The sequence below is a fragment of the Emys orbicularis genome, chromosome 4 (genome assembly GCF_028017835.1).
Source record: "Emys orbicularis isolate rEmyOrb1 chromosome 4, rEmyOrb1.hap1, whole genome shotgun sequence".
NCBI classification, from domain to species: Eukaryota; Metazoa; Chordata; order Testudines; family Emydidae; genus Emys; species Emys orbicularis.
The window spans coordinates 64,653,371-64,668,195 of record NC_088686.1 but is presented as its reverse complement, the minus strand read 5'-3'; the positions used below and the strand labels follow the sequence as shown (position 1 = coordinate 64,668,195).

At 40.2% G+C, this 14,825-nt stretch overlaps 1 protein-coding gene and 1 non-coding gene across 2 annotated transcripts in view; one reads left to right on the top strand and one right to left on the bottom strand.

Moving 5' to 3' along the window:
* LOC135878147 (cytosolic phospholipase A2 epsilon-like) overlaps nucleotides 1-14,539 on the top strand; it is a 53,782-nt gene extending 39,243 nt beyond the window's left edge. Inside the window, exons 14-21 of the mRNA XM_065403731.1 lie at nucleotides 2,857-3,079; nucleotides 5,459-5,573; nucleotides 6,955-7,092; nucleotides 10,179-10,286; nucleotides 10,933-11,124; nucleotides 11,781-11,947; nucleotides 13,811-13,997; nucleotides 14,331-14,539. Of these exons, the coding sequence (XP_065259803.1) occupies nucleotides 2,857-3,079; nucleotides 5,459-5,573; nucleotides 6,955-7,092; nucleotides 10,179-10,286; nucleotides 10,933-11,124; nucleotides 11,781-11,947; nucleotides 13,811-13,997; nucleotides 14,331-14,539 (1,339 nt within the window). The remainder of the gene's footprint in view (nucleotides 1-2,856; nucleotides 3,080-5,458; nucleotides 5,574-6,954; nucleotides 7,093-10,178; nucleotides 10,287-10,932; nucleotides 11,125-11,780; nucleotides 11,948-13,810; nucleotides 13,998-14,330) is intronic.
* On the bottom strand, nucleotides 362-434 carry TRNAK-UUU (transfer RNA lysine (anticodon UUU)). The gene has a single exon. It is a non-coding gene; the product is annotated as a tRNA-Lys (tRNA).
* Nucleotides 14,540-14,825: the final 286 nt, after the last annotated feature.

The following is a 14,825-nucleotide window of genomic DNA, read 5'->3' as shown; positions in this document are numbered from 1 at the left end:
CCAGTGCAGTTCCGTTTCACCCTAAACATTGGTCTGTCTGTCTGGCAGCCTTTGGCCCAGAGTGAGAAAGTTTAATCAGCATGGTTTAACAGCTGATTTTTCTAAGTGCTCTAAAATTTCACATAGAATATCAGTGTTGGAAGGGACCTCAGGAGGTTATCTAGTCCAACCCCCTGCTCAAAGCTGGACCAATCCCCAGACAGATTTTTGCCCCAGATCCCTAAATGGCCCCCTCAAGGATTGAACTCACAACCCTGGGTTTAGCAGGCCAATGCTCAAACCACTGAGCTATCCCTCCCCCCTGAAGTAACATCAAGCAGGACTCCAAAGAGACAGATTAAGAATTTAGTGAATAGTTTATCACCTGACCAGGGACTTGAACCCTGGACCCTCAGATTAAAAGTCTGATGCTTTACCAACTGAGCTAACCAGGCTCACGTGCTTATTCTAAGTGTCTTAAAAATTGTTGTCTAACATGAGGATCCAGAGTAGGCTTAATGATCCAAATTTGAGGTAATTCGAAGTAGGGGGTTCTGAGATATAGTGCCTCCCCCCCAAAAAATCATGTGACATCAAAATGTTATGGCTCATATCTTTTTTCCTCACACTTTGGGCTCAGACTGTGGCTCTGAACTTCCCCAAACTTATATTAAAGAGCAGGAAGATGAGAGACTCTAATAAGCAGTGGTATTAGGGTAATGTAATCATGCCACATGCTCCTAACAATGGGACTGTGTGTGATCAAAGAAAAGCAAGGAGCTGTGGCTCTCACATAAGAACGGCCATCCATCTAGCCCAGTATCCTATCTTCCGACAGTGGCCAATGCCAGGTGCCCCAGAGGGAATGAACAGAACAGGTAATCATCAAGTGATCCATCTCCATCGCCCATTCCCAGCTTCTGGCAAACAGAGGCTAGGGACACCATCCCGGCCCATTCTGGCCAATAACCATTGATGGACCTATCCTCCATGAACTTATCTAGTTCTTTTTTGAATCCTATAGTCTTGGCCTTCACCACATCCTTTGACAAAGAGTTCCACAGGTTGACTGTATGTTGTGTGAAGAAATACTTCCTTTTATTTGTTTTAAACCTGCTGCCTATTAATTTCATTTGGTGACACCTGGTTCTTGTGTAATGAGAAGGAGTAAATAACACTTTCTTATTTACTTTCTCTACACCAGTCATGATTTTATAGACCTCTATCATATCCCCCTTTAGTCATCTCTTTTCCAAGATGAAAAGTCCCAATCTTATTAATCTCTCCTCATATGGAAGCTGTTCCATACCCCTAATAATTTTTGTTGACTTTCTGAACCTTTTTCAATTCCAATATATCTTTTTTGAGATGGGGTGACCACATCTGCACACAGTATTCAAGATGTGGACATACCATGGGTTTATATAGAGGCAATATGATATTTTCTGTCTTATTATCTATCCCTTTCTTAATTATTCCCAACATTTTGCTAGCTTTTTTGATTTGATTGCTGCTGCACATTGACTCCAAGATCTCTTTCTTGAGTGGTAGCAGCTAATTCAGACCCCATCATTTTATATATATAGTTGGGATTATGTTTTCTAATGTGCGTTATTTTGCAGTTGTCAACATTGAATTTCATCTGCCATTTTATTGCCCCGCAACCCAATTTTGTGAGATCCCTTTGTAGCCCTTTGCAGTCTGCTTTGGACTTAACTATCTTGAATAGTTTTGTATCATCTGCAAATTTTGCCACATCACCATTTACCCCTTTTTCCAGATCATTTATGAATATGTTGACTAATACTGATACCAGTATAGACCCCTGGGGGACACCACTATTTACCTCTCTCCATTCTGAAAACTGACCATTTATTCCTACCCTTTGTTTCCTATCTTTTAACTAGTTACCGATCCATGAGAGGACCTTCCCTCTTATCCCATGATAGCTTACTTTGCTTAAGAGCCTTTGGTGTGGGACCTTGTTAAAGGGTTTCTGAAAATCTAAGTACACTATATCCACTGGATCCCCCTTGTCCACATACTTGTTGACCACCTCAAAGAATTCTAGTAGATTGGTAAAGCATGATTTCCCTTTACAAAAACCATTTTGACTCTTCCTCAACAAATTATTTTCATCGATGTGTCTGACAATTCTGTTCTTTACTATAGTTTCATCCCGTTGCCAGGTACTGAAGTCAGGCTTACCGGCCTGTAATTGCCGGGATCACCTCTGGAGCCCTTTTTCAAAATTGGCATCACATTTGGTACAGAAATGACTTGCCCATCATCACACAGAGACCCTGTAGTAAAGCCGGGATTTGAACCCATATTGCTTATGTCTTAGGGCATGACCTTAACCACACGACTACATTTCATCTTGCCTTTTCCTCTCACAAGGCCAGCAAAATCAAAGGGGTTGCTAAGCATTAGGAAATGAATCCAGAAAAGCCATATTCTAAGGAGTGCCATAAACTTGATGCTGACTGACTATAATATGATGCCAGGATACTATCAGTCAAAACGAACTTATATTTATCATGAAAAATAAACATAGAAAATAAAATTTCAACTCTACAATAAATTATCCAATCTATGCAAACTAAAGATTCACACCTATTAATTTCACCTTTTAAAATGCTGCAGTCATTGGAAAAAGGAAATATCAAACACCAGAAAAAATTTTACTCACACAGGCCTTTTATAGAACAGTCATAGAAACCTCAAATGATATTTTCCCCCACAAACTGCTATAAAAAAATCAAGTAGTGCACAAACTACAACACTTAAAACTGACACTCTAACAAAACAACAGAATTTTTGTAAATTATTTTTTGTTTATGTTAATGTTTTTCTTTCTATATTACCTTTCCCCAGGACCATGTCACACTTGTATAAAGATGCTTATTGGTCACAGAAGGATCTAGATGAGAAAATCCGTGAAGCCCAGAAATGTGCGACCAAATGCAAGATGAGTTGTTTCTCTATGGATCGCATGAAATATTTTAACCAGCAGCTGTGTCAGCGTAAACAAGAGGGATACAGGACATCATTTATAGATCTGTGGGGGCTGATCATTGAATATATGCTGCATGATGGGGTACAGTATCTATTTATTTTCTCAGAGAGCTGCAGATGTTTTCTCTATAAGAATTAGGAGCAATAAATCTGTGAGGAGAGATTGCATGCCCTGCGGTGCTGTAGAGTTATCTGCATCAGGAAATTCTATTGGAATCAAATTTATTTTGGAATGGTTAGGTATAAAATGATACCATATATTGGGGTGGCCAAACTTACTGCCCCTCCGAGCCGCATATGACAATCTTCAGAAGTTCGAGAGCCAGGGTGTACCAGCCGGAGTGAGGCTTCAGCCCCACGGGGCGCATCTGATGGGGGCTTCAGCTGCACTCCTGGTGAAGCCCAGAGCCCTGGAAGGCACTCCCCACCCGGCTAAAGCCCCAAGACTCCCCTCTCTGCAGGGCAGAAGCCCTGAGCTCCGCCCCAGTCTGGTAGGTGGAGAATGGGGTGCGCATGGGGGGCTCAGCAAGCTGCACTCTAACTGTAAAAGAGTCTCATGCGGCTCATGAACCAGTTTGGACACCCCTGCCAGACATTAAATACATTGTATTTTGGCTGCAGGAACACTGAAAGTGCGGCAGATCCTTAACTTCTTTGTGATGTTAAACTGGAGGCCAGACCTCTTTTTTGCAGATGCAATTTGCACATGCAAAAAGAGTTGGCGGTGCAGATCACAATATTTTCATTTCTATGAAAATCCTATGTAACAGCAAGGTATTATGAGCAGTAGTAGTAGTACCTCCTAATCTACATCCAGAGTCTCATAGCTAGAGATGTATGTACCCTGTTTTGCATCCACAGTTTAATTACAGGTACAAAAGTGTGAGTGCAAATTTTGTGAGTGGATATTGCACCTGCAAAGGTGTGGTCACTCTCCAAATTCAGCCTTGAACCATAGGAGCCATGAAATTCCACCACAATAGCTTGTGACCCCCATTTGGGATTATTGGGATTATTCAGGTATAGTTTTTAAATTGAAAATGTATCTTTGAAAGCTGTCGAATGGCCACAGGGTTTTGACTTATAGCTCACAATTATCTGTGTAGTACACTGTGATGTCATCTCAACCTTAAGAGAGAGGTGAGTGAACGTGGGCATGTGCAACATCATTGATGCTTTTTCTGTGTTGCATTTCATATAGCTGGAGGTTATCACAAGATTTTTAATAAGTAAAGCATGCTTTTTAAAATCACTATGGAAATTAGGGTTGCATCAGCACTGCTATAACTGTAATTGAGGAAACACTCATCAGAATATTACTAGGGGGTGAAGTTGTCTATGCTTGTTCTAAGTGCAAGACTACATTTTACAACAGAATAGCATAAAATGTTTTTTTGCCCAGGCTTGAGATAGCCAAATGTGAAATAATGACACTTTTTACCAGTTAAAGATTTTCTATGCTGTTTTTGTGCTTAGATAACTCAAAATCAGCATTTCTGAAACTTGCAAAAAGGTCTACTATATGAAGCATACTACTATATTTTGTAGATTTTTTTCTTTTAGAAATAATTAAATTATACATATTTCAGAATAGCAAACAGGTTAGTTTTATACTATCATTTTAAGTGATGCACTGAAATACAGTGCTCTTGATACGCTATAATATATGTGTGTGTTTGTTTATGGAATGTTGTTCATTAAACTAGCGTGTATACTGTTTAGGTGGCTCTGTCTTATGCTAGATCATATGAAATCTTCTGCACACTTTAGCCAATTTTTCCTCCTTTTGAATAATCTCTACCATGTTTATTTAACTGTCAAACTGTCCATAATCTTCAAGGACATGCAGCTATCAAAGTTGTCTGCTGTTCATGGGACTTTGGAATATCCCAGACAGACAGACCCCCTGGTTACAAATACAGCCTTATAGAGAAGAACTTGGTTGGGATTCAGATATTTCACTATAATATTCTAAAACCAGACAAGGCACCAGATTATGATGGCCCTTGTGCAGTCACTGGGTGATGGGGTCATGGAAGAAACCTACTCACCATCCCCTTATATGACCACTGAAGGGTCTCCCTCGATAGCAATCCCTTCAGTCAGAGAAAAGTAAGGACTATTTTCTCCCCACTCCGCCCTGGGGAGCAAATTGCCTGAAAGGGGTTGGGGGAGATGACAGGGTTGTGGCTCTTCCCTTCCTTCCATTCCTTGTACCAGCTCACAAAGCAAAGCTGAAATATCAGGAAGTGCAGACTGGGTACACCTGTGTGCATTGAGTAGCCCAGGGGGATTGTATCTGCCTGAGGAACAATCATTGCCAGTGTTTCTCCTAAGGTGGCAAGGCTCTGTGCCACCTTGCGTACAGGGCTGGGGCATAAATGCTGCAATCTAGTTCACAGTAGAGAGGTTCCTGTGTCATTTCATGCATTCTCAGGTAACTATTTTTCTTCAAAAACAGAAAGAGAACCATAAACTCTCGGACCAGCGGGAAGCGGTGAAAGAGGGTCAGAATCCATTGCCCATCTATGTGGCAGTCAATGTCCGGGACAAATATAGCACTCTAGATTTCAAAGGTAACAATGATGTTCAAGCAATGTGTTTGATTATAAATCTACCACGGTTTGGGTTTTGTCATAGGCATACCTGTTCAGTTGTTGTTGTTTGTTCTTTGCGCTCTGGAAACGCTTATAGACCGCAGCCCCATTTGTGCTGTACAAACATTTGCAGAGGGTATGTGTGCACTGCAATCAGGACAGCACATGTAGGCCTATCCAAACTAGCCGTAATGGAGCTAGCTTGCTAAAAATAGCAGGCTAGCCATGGCAGCATAGGCAGCATAGCATGGGCTAGCCACCTGAACATGTACATAGGGCCCTGGGCAGGATTGTACTTGGGTGGCTAGCCCATGCCATCACCATGTTGCCAGGCCTACACTGCTATTTTTAGTGACCTAGCATGATCAAAGCTAGTTCGGGTATGCCTGCATGTGCTGCAGTTGTGCCTCATGGTTGTTGTGTAGACATACCCAAAGAGATAGCCAAGGAGAGTTTTGGGGATTCCAAATTTCAGGATTCTGATCAGGATTAGAAGTAAAAGTGTAGAAATATCATATGACAGGCTGTTCTCAGAATATGATCTGGCCTGATTGGAAGAAGAAACCATTGGAAACATTTTGAGAAATAAATGCTGTTTTCATGACCCAAGAGGACTTCACTGAATCTTGCTCATCACTACTTCAGTTTTTTTCTCTTCAGCCAAGAAGAGAAAAAAGCAAATCAAGTACTGGGCTTCCTTTCACTGCTGAATTGCATGTATACATTTGTATACACCTAATTTATGCGCACAATAGGCCTGATTCTGCTAACTCCACTGATGTCAGGGGAATACTTCTGGTGTAAAAGCAGTGAAAGTGAAAGCAGAATCAGGCCTAGAGTACACACACAAAACAATGTATTTGTGTGTGCACATGCCAAGTTAATTGCCTAACTTGCATATAAGGTAACTTCACATATAAAAGAGACACAAATTAATGAATTCAGCTTCATGCAGCTAACTTTGAAAATCTGGCCCAGAAGATCATAGAATCATAGAATATTAGGGTTGGAAGAGATCTCAGGAGGTCATCTAGTCCAATCCCCTGCTCAAAGCTGGACCAACACCAACTAAATCATCCCAGCCAGGGCTTTGTCAAGCCGGGCCTTAAAAATCTCTAAGGATGGAGATTCCATCACCTCCCTAGTTAACCCATTCCAGTGCTTCACCAGCCTCCTAGTGAAATAGTGTTTACTAATGTCCAATCTAGATGGTAGTTTGTAAATTATACTTTGCAAAGATCAGATAGAAAACAGAAGGCTTATTCCATCTCAAACTCTTTGATTCGTTTAGTAGCAGTTTCTCTCTTTCCAGTCATTTGGGAGACATTTCTAAATTTCTTTTTTGTGGCTCTGTTTGCAGAATGGGTTGAGTTCACTCCTTATGAGGTAGGATTCCTGAAATATGGAGCATTTGTTCGCACGGAGGATTTCGGAAGCGAGTTCTTTATGGGACGTCTGTTAAGGAGGCTCCCCGAAACCCGGATCTGTTACCTTCATGGTGATGTATTGTCCTGCGAAATGTCAACCTACTGTAATAACACAAAACCATAACCAGGAAGTGGATATTTGTTGGTCTGTAACATTCAGTACTAGGATAGTGCCTGCCAGGAGATGCATCCATCTATCTATCTATCTATCTCATCCAAATAAGTATGCTAAAGGAATGTTAAGATTGCAAAATAAAGTAATCAAAAGTTAGGAAATGCCACAATTAAAGTTGTCTTTGCAACTATAATTTGGCCTCCTCGTTCATATGCAATATGATAGAATTGTACAACAAGCTGATTTTTTGGTTTAGTGGCTGAACAGAAAAATCAAAACCAAACCAAATATTTTTCACATTTTTTGGTGAAACAAAAAAGTCAAAACAGTTTGTTTCAGGTACCATGAAACATTTCACTTTACCCAAAATGAAACATTTCATTTTGATCTTGGTTATTTTAAAAAAAAGTAAATTAAATTCAAAATAAGTGATTTTGAATAGAAAAATTGTAACTTTTCATTTAAAAAATGTCAAAACAATAGATTTAGATTTTTTCAGTATTTTGTTTTTTACAGAAAAAATTCAGCAAATTTGACACGAGTCTGTGAAATGTTTCAGTTGACTGGAATCTGCATATTTTGGTGAAAAAAAGTTTAAAACAAAAAATTTCACCCCACTCTTAATTATGATAGAGTCTTTAATGACGTTTCCATACTATTTTTCCACAGGACCTCTGCCTCCAACAGTCTGTAGAGTGGATGGTGCTCACTCAATGAGCAACTATTCAATATTTTGTTTTCTCCTCATTGTTCAATGTCTGGCCCCAGGCCTTATTTACTGCACACCATTCAAACTCTGCTCTGGATACAGGATTATTAATGAACTCATGGGCTTTTCTGTGGTGCTTATCTCTGAAGTATTTGAGTGCTTCAAAACCATTATTTGAATTAGATTCACAACATCCCATGTGAGGTGAGAAGGTGGTATTATTCCCAATTTACAGATGGGGAACTGAAGCACAAAGAGATTAAGGTCAAAAGCATCCACTAATTTTGGGTGCCCAATTTGAGATGCCTAGGGCCTGATTTTTCAGAGTAGTTAGCATTAGATAGCACTTCATGTGTTCAAAGCAATTTCCAGTGACTTCAGATGCAGCTGTGTGTGCTCAGTGCTTCTGCAAATTAGATGCAAGAGTCTCAAGTCAGGCGCCCAGAAAGTGAGGCACACACAATTAGTGACTACGTGTGAGTAGTTTGGTTTAAGTAATTTGCCCAACATCATACAGGAACTTTGTGGCAGAGGCAGTGAGAGAATACAATTCTCCAGAGCAGAATTCAATTGCCTTATACAGAAGACCATCCCTTCTCATTCTGCAATACTCTGCCTCATTCACTACTCACCTTTCAATTTCTGCACCAGACAAGACATGGATTCCTTCACTACATAACCCTGATTCATCCCCAGAGCAAGTCCATCCTGTGCATTACATGAGGCAGGGTTCTGTGGAAAAAATATTATGCCATCCTGTAATAGAGGATTCTATCATAATACATATGCACAACAGGGCAAATTAATGTTCCTTTAACATAGTGTTTTTGTATATAATTTCCTGGGTATTTAAAAAAAGCAAAAGAAAAAGCAGTAAATCCATCATAGGATATCATATTGACTATCACCTGGGTCATCAGCAGTGCTAGAAACTTTAGGACCACCACACAAGCCTCTGTCACTTGAGCTAAGGGAATAACTGGTAGCAGTAGTAGGTTGTCATCCTTTATGTGAACTAGCAGAGGATGAGACACATACTTTGCAAGAGGGGTTTCATAGATATTTGCTGATGGCAGAGGGTGATAAGATTCAGGAATATTTGGTTCTATTCCTGGTCTGGAAGGGAATGTTCTCTATTGGTGACACATACCTGTCTGTCCTGTCCCTGTCTCAGTCCTGTCTCTTCTTTCCTACCTCATTCCTGAATCTTTGTCCCAGGCTCTGCACCTGGCCAGCCCCAGCCGTCACTCCCTCTAGAGCCTCATCCCAGTCTCCCCTTCCAGGATCTTCATCTGTTGTCAGCCCCTACTACATCAGAGTCACCTTCCCCAGTTTCCTCATTCCAGTACCGTCCAGCTCCTCGTTAGAATGGAGTTATTTGGGGAAAAAAAGAGTCTTAAGTTCAGGACATTCTGAGTTCTCAGTCCACAGCCAAGTTTAGCTTTGACCCCGTGTCTCTAGCCAGCATGCAGCTAATGGAGATATGGGTTTATCAGCAGTATTAAAAATGAGATGGTAATACATTCTATGCACATGCTGACTCCCATCTTCTCTTCCTTGGGAAGTAGTAAGGTCTTAACCTACATATCCTAAAAGCATGTTTAAAACGAAGTCAAACAGAGTGTTTTGCTCAAAGGTAATGTTAAAATGGTACATGTGGTTCCAGATGGGACCATTTGAGAGAGCTGTTCAGAGCAGCTCCCATCTGAGATGCCAAAAGTGCGAGTCTGAGAAGTTTGAGAGAGGGTGTGGGCAGAAAAGTTGATAAAAAAGAGTGGCTGGAATGTAGGGGGATGGGGAGGGTTTGGGGAGGCACAACCCTTCAACATACCAGGGGGACTTTTCCTTTTGATAGGGTAAACTGTTGGACAACCAGAGAATCCCCATTCAAAGGGGATTCAGGGCAACTCAAGGCTGGGATGACTTTTGTACAGACAGTGAAGTTAGGGAACCACCAGAAAAGGTAAGTGGATGGGATGATCTCAGGCTTATTGCAATAAAGCTCTATTCAGCTTCCTGAGAGAGTATTTCTACACCTGGATTTCTCTCCCATCACTTCCTCTGTTTCGAGTGCAACATTACTTGTGGTAAGTTAGAGATATAACACTCCCTGTGGTTGACTTCTTCAATTAGTTAAAATCAGCACCTTTGAAATGTCAAATACATTAAAACTTGAAGGTTTAGGAATGTTTGAATTATGCTCCTCAAGCTCCCTCAAAAATTAACTGGAAGAAAATTGAACAAGTTGATGGGGAAGGCAAATGGCAGTTTTCAATTAGATGCTTCCAAATGTTCACTAGATTAGTTTCCATAAAATCTTTTTCCCTTCACAGGCATGTGGAGCAGTGTATTTTCTCTGAACCTGTTATACATCTGGAGTTTGTCCAACAGTTCAGAGGACTTCTGGCACAGGTGGACTCGAGACAGAATAGTTGATATTGGTGAGACATTTGTATACCTCAACTTTGCCTTTCATTCATGTTTAAATTGGAGATTCATGCCTGTCTGACATGTGAAGCCTGTCACATAGTGTGAACATATTCTCTCCAGGAAGGTTTTTTTTTTAAACACTTACTGCAGAAGCCACAGATGGAGCTAGGGGGATGCCTTTGCTGCTGTGCAAAGTTCTTTTGGCTGGTCTAGGAGCAGCACTGATGGGACCCTCCTCAGCTGAAAGAGAATTACCATGATGCATGGACTTAAAGGAGGAGGATTCAAATCAGGAGGAAATATTGCTGCAATTATGATAATTACTAAAACTACAGAGTGTGTTAAAAAGGGTTAAGCTTCAGCAGGCAGTTGAAAGTTGCCACACATCCTGCAGAAAAGGATGCAGCATCACATTTGCTGTTGAATCTCACAGACCAGCACACACACAGACCAGAACCAGTTTCAGAGACCAACGCAGAGACTAAAACTAGGCAATATTACAGCAACAACAGTACCACGATTACTTTAAAAGTTATTGTTTGTTGGTTAAATAAATCATCCTCACACCTGCCTCAACCATCACTTAAATACAAGGCCAACACCCCAAAATAATTATATGGAACCAAAGCTTTTCCTCTCCTTGTCTCCCTTGTACAGAGGAAGAGCCTATGCTGCCTACGAGGCCACATGAGGTGAAAACTCGCATGCTCACTCCCGAAGGCCCTTTTTCCAGTGCTCTTCGAGATGCTTTAACAGATCGTCTGTCAGTTGCTCAATATCACAATTTCCTCAAGGGCTTCCAGGTGCATAATGACTACCTGGGGAATGAGAAGTTTTGTAGATGGAAAGGTAATAGCATTGGGTTTTTTAACTGCATCTTTTGAGGTGGTTTCGGGTGTGGAATTTAGTGAGGCGGCCTGGGCTTGGAGGAGAGTGTATGAGCATCAATTTCTAACCCACCATAAGTAGCAAAATTTGAATCTAATTTAGAAAACAATTGTTTGACCAAACACCTGAATTGTGCAAGGCTGAAAATCTGTAGTGATATCAGTTTGATAGGGCTTAACTCCTGTCTCCTTGGAGTACAGTCACTGAGTTTAACTAACTGACGTTTAGCAAAGTTCATAGTTTTCTATGAGCAGAAAGAAAGGACTAAGGCTCCAATCCAGCAAAGTAGACAAGTATGTGTTTAAAGATTAGCATGTGCTTATGAGCTTTGCTGGACTGGGGCTCCATGGGCAGGCAGAAGGAGAGAGTTGGGTGCCCCCTGCAGGTCAAGGATGGGGTTGAACTGTTTAAGGGAGCCAGGAATAGAACAAACACAGAGAATCCTAAATCAGAGAAGGTTGTTTCTTTAGGATAAAGCTGAGCTATAGTAGTATGGCAATGAAATTCAATTGGCAGTGTGGGATGAGCCCTTTCTTTTTCAACTCTGTTTTCTTTAAAGAAGTTGCAGATTTGCTCATACATTGTTTTTCTTATGACAAAAAATATTTGCCTTTTAGATACTGTGTTAGACATGTCTCCCAACCAGCTGAGCGAGCAACCAGATCTCCTTGGCATGGTAGATGCTGGATTTTTCATCAATACCAGCTGCCCACCACTTTTAAGGCTAGAGAGGAAAGTGGATGTCATCCTGCATTTAAGTTACAGTGCAGGATCGCAGACATTGGTGAGATGAGTCAATTTATCATTTGTTTTCTCCAGTGATAGCCTTTTGCCTGTGACCTTCCAATACTTAATAGCTAAAAATATTATGTTATTTCAACTAATTTATTAAATTAATTACATTTTAATCCCTATATTTCCATTTCCAAGCATTAGAAGAGGAAGGTGATTCCAGGAGAGAGAAAATTCAGCTGCCAATTTCAGTGGTATGAATCCTTGTTTCAGACCATTGATCCACACATTGCAGTTAATTAAAACATTTCACTTCCATCTTCATGTGATCTCATCATCACACATCACTAGGGCTTAGAAACTGAAAAAAAAAAAAAAAAAAAAAGGAAAGGATATGGTTGTAGAATTCTTTTAGTGCCAGAGATTTGTGAGATGCATTCCACCTGCGGTGAGTCTTTCAGTGTAGCAGTTAATGAAATTGTTCCAATGCCCTCTATTATGCTGGGAATGTCTGATGTTGATTTATGAATGTATTGAATCTTCTGAAAGACATCAGTCTGTTTTCCACCAGAGTTGTAAAAGGGACCTGTCGTGATATACACTGAATTGATTATGACTTCAGCTCAGACAAGATGGCTAATATTGTGGAAAATTCAAAGATGCTGCATAGGAATGCAAGGATCTTCTGTTGAGTCACACTAAACTCAGATTCTAGAAGTGTGAATAAAGATGAAGAGTAATTTCTGCTGCCTCCAACTAGATGTGTATGTGTGTATATATATGTGTGTGTGTAATAATGTATCTGTGTGTGTGTATGTGTATATCTATATCTATGACATGACAGCCTCTCTGGAGCAGAAGAATTTTACAGGCTGGGAATGGGGGATACTACAGGGAAAGCTCTGGAAGCTATCTTTGGGGGAGAATTGAAGCAGAATCTTAGGTTTTGTGGTTAAGTTAATTAAGTTACCTATAAAGCCTTAGCCCAGGGAAGGAGTAAATTTGAATATTTATATTAAGTGTATTTACTTTGTTAGGGACTGCGTGGGAATGCCATGTGCTTACATTGACCATCTTTGTAACATGAGGCTATTGACATATTTGAATAGACTGTTTTTTTTGTGAGTGACAATAGCTATGCCCCTACTTTTCAAGTTATATGATACACAGTATGTACGCCTAACAAAGCATCATTTCATCTTATGGCATCCACTGGGATAAAATGAGTTTCATGTAGGAAGGATGCTGAGATTTTAGCATGTTGATACAAACTATTTTCTATTTGTTTAGCATATATAGAATAGTATAGATGCTAGATGTGTGCATTTCAGGTTGTGAATCAAGTAAGATATATTATGTTACTTGAGTCAGAGTATTATAGCTAATGAAAATGTAATCAAATTAAAAATATTATCATGATACTTATATACAAGGGTATGGGGTTGCATGCGCAAACCAAACTTTGTTTCCTGACGTTTGAGCACTTAACCATGAAACCAAAACATTTTCTTAATGTAGTTTTTTCTGACTGAATTCCATAAATTGTATTTAATGCAGCCTCTTTCCTGTTCTGACACTTCATGCTTTACTCTAAACTTTTGTTATAGCGGTCCTATTCAAGACCCTGTTTTAAGAATTCTTATCAATCTATATTTCAAGTTATAAGTCTAGCTTTAAAACTCTATTTACAGTTTGTAACAGTTACTGAGTTCTATTTGTATCATGTGATGATTTTGTGTTGAGTACTCGCGGTGTGGGGGGGAGGGTAGCAACAATACATAGTAGATGCTATTTAACATAGTCCATGGGTCTCAAACTACATGCAGCCTCACAGGTGTGCCAGGAGTATCTTATAGGTATCCTAGAATCTTAACCTCTTTGGGCTCTAATACTGTTCACTTCTGTAATGCTCTAGCCTCTGGACCAGGCCTGTAAATACTATGCAGATCAGAAAATCCCATTCCCCAAAGTTTTCCTGAGTGAGGAAGATAGGAAAAATTTAAAGGAGTGTTACCTGTTTCAAGATTCAGAAACCCCAGGAAGCCCCATCGTGGTATTTTTCCCACTTGTGAATGACACCTTCCAATATTATAAAGCACCTGGTAAGTTGTTAACAGCTGCAAAGCATTTAACTAAGGGTCAGCATGGCCGGTCTACCCACTGACTGGATCCCCATTTCTCATTTGATGACTCTTTCTACTGGCTGGGTCCCCGTTGGTCATTTCAATTCCATGAACTTCTCCACTGGTTAAAGTTACCATTTTCATTGTTACTTGTATCATCAACTGTCCCTTGCTATGAGATGCTCAGCCCTTGTTTCAGTCTCATGTTTCATTCTGTCTCTCACAAATCTGTTTATTATTAGTGTAAAATGTTGTCATCCAACTGCGATAAACCCAATACCACAGCAATGTCCTTTTGAATCTTTTTCCTAGGTATGAAGCGCTGCTGCTCAGAGTTGGAGGGGGGCAAAGTTGATGTTACTAGTTGCACTTCCCCATATAATACATTCTCAGTGAGATACACTGATGAGAATTACCACCAGCTGGTAAATCTAAGTGAATACAACATCCTGAATAACTCACACCTGATTCTGCAGGCCTTGCGTACGGCAGTGGAACAGAAAAGGCAACATAAAAAGTAGACACCAGCCTATATCTTCAGGGTTGAGATTTTTGTATTTCCCAGCACATGGAAGGATCAAAGCTTGCTGATGATTGACCATTACACGCCATAGAAGCTGCTTAACTTGGATACCTCAGTGGATTCTCTTTCATCTCTGTGAAATGGCTGACTTAGATAACCAAAATTCACCATACTTTGTTCCCTAATTAATTTAATTACAACAAAGCTGTTTGTAGACTACTTTAAAATTATTCCAGAAATCTAATAATGAAGTTTAAATAATGTTAAGCTAATACAGTGTAATT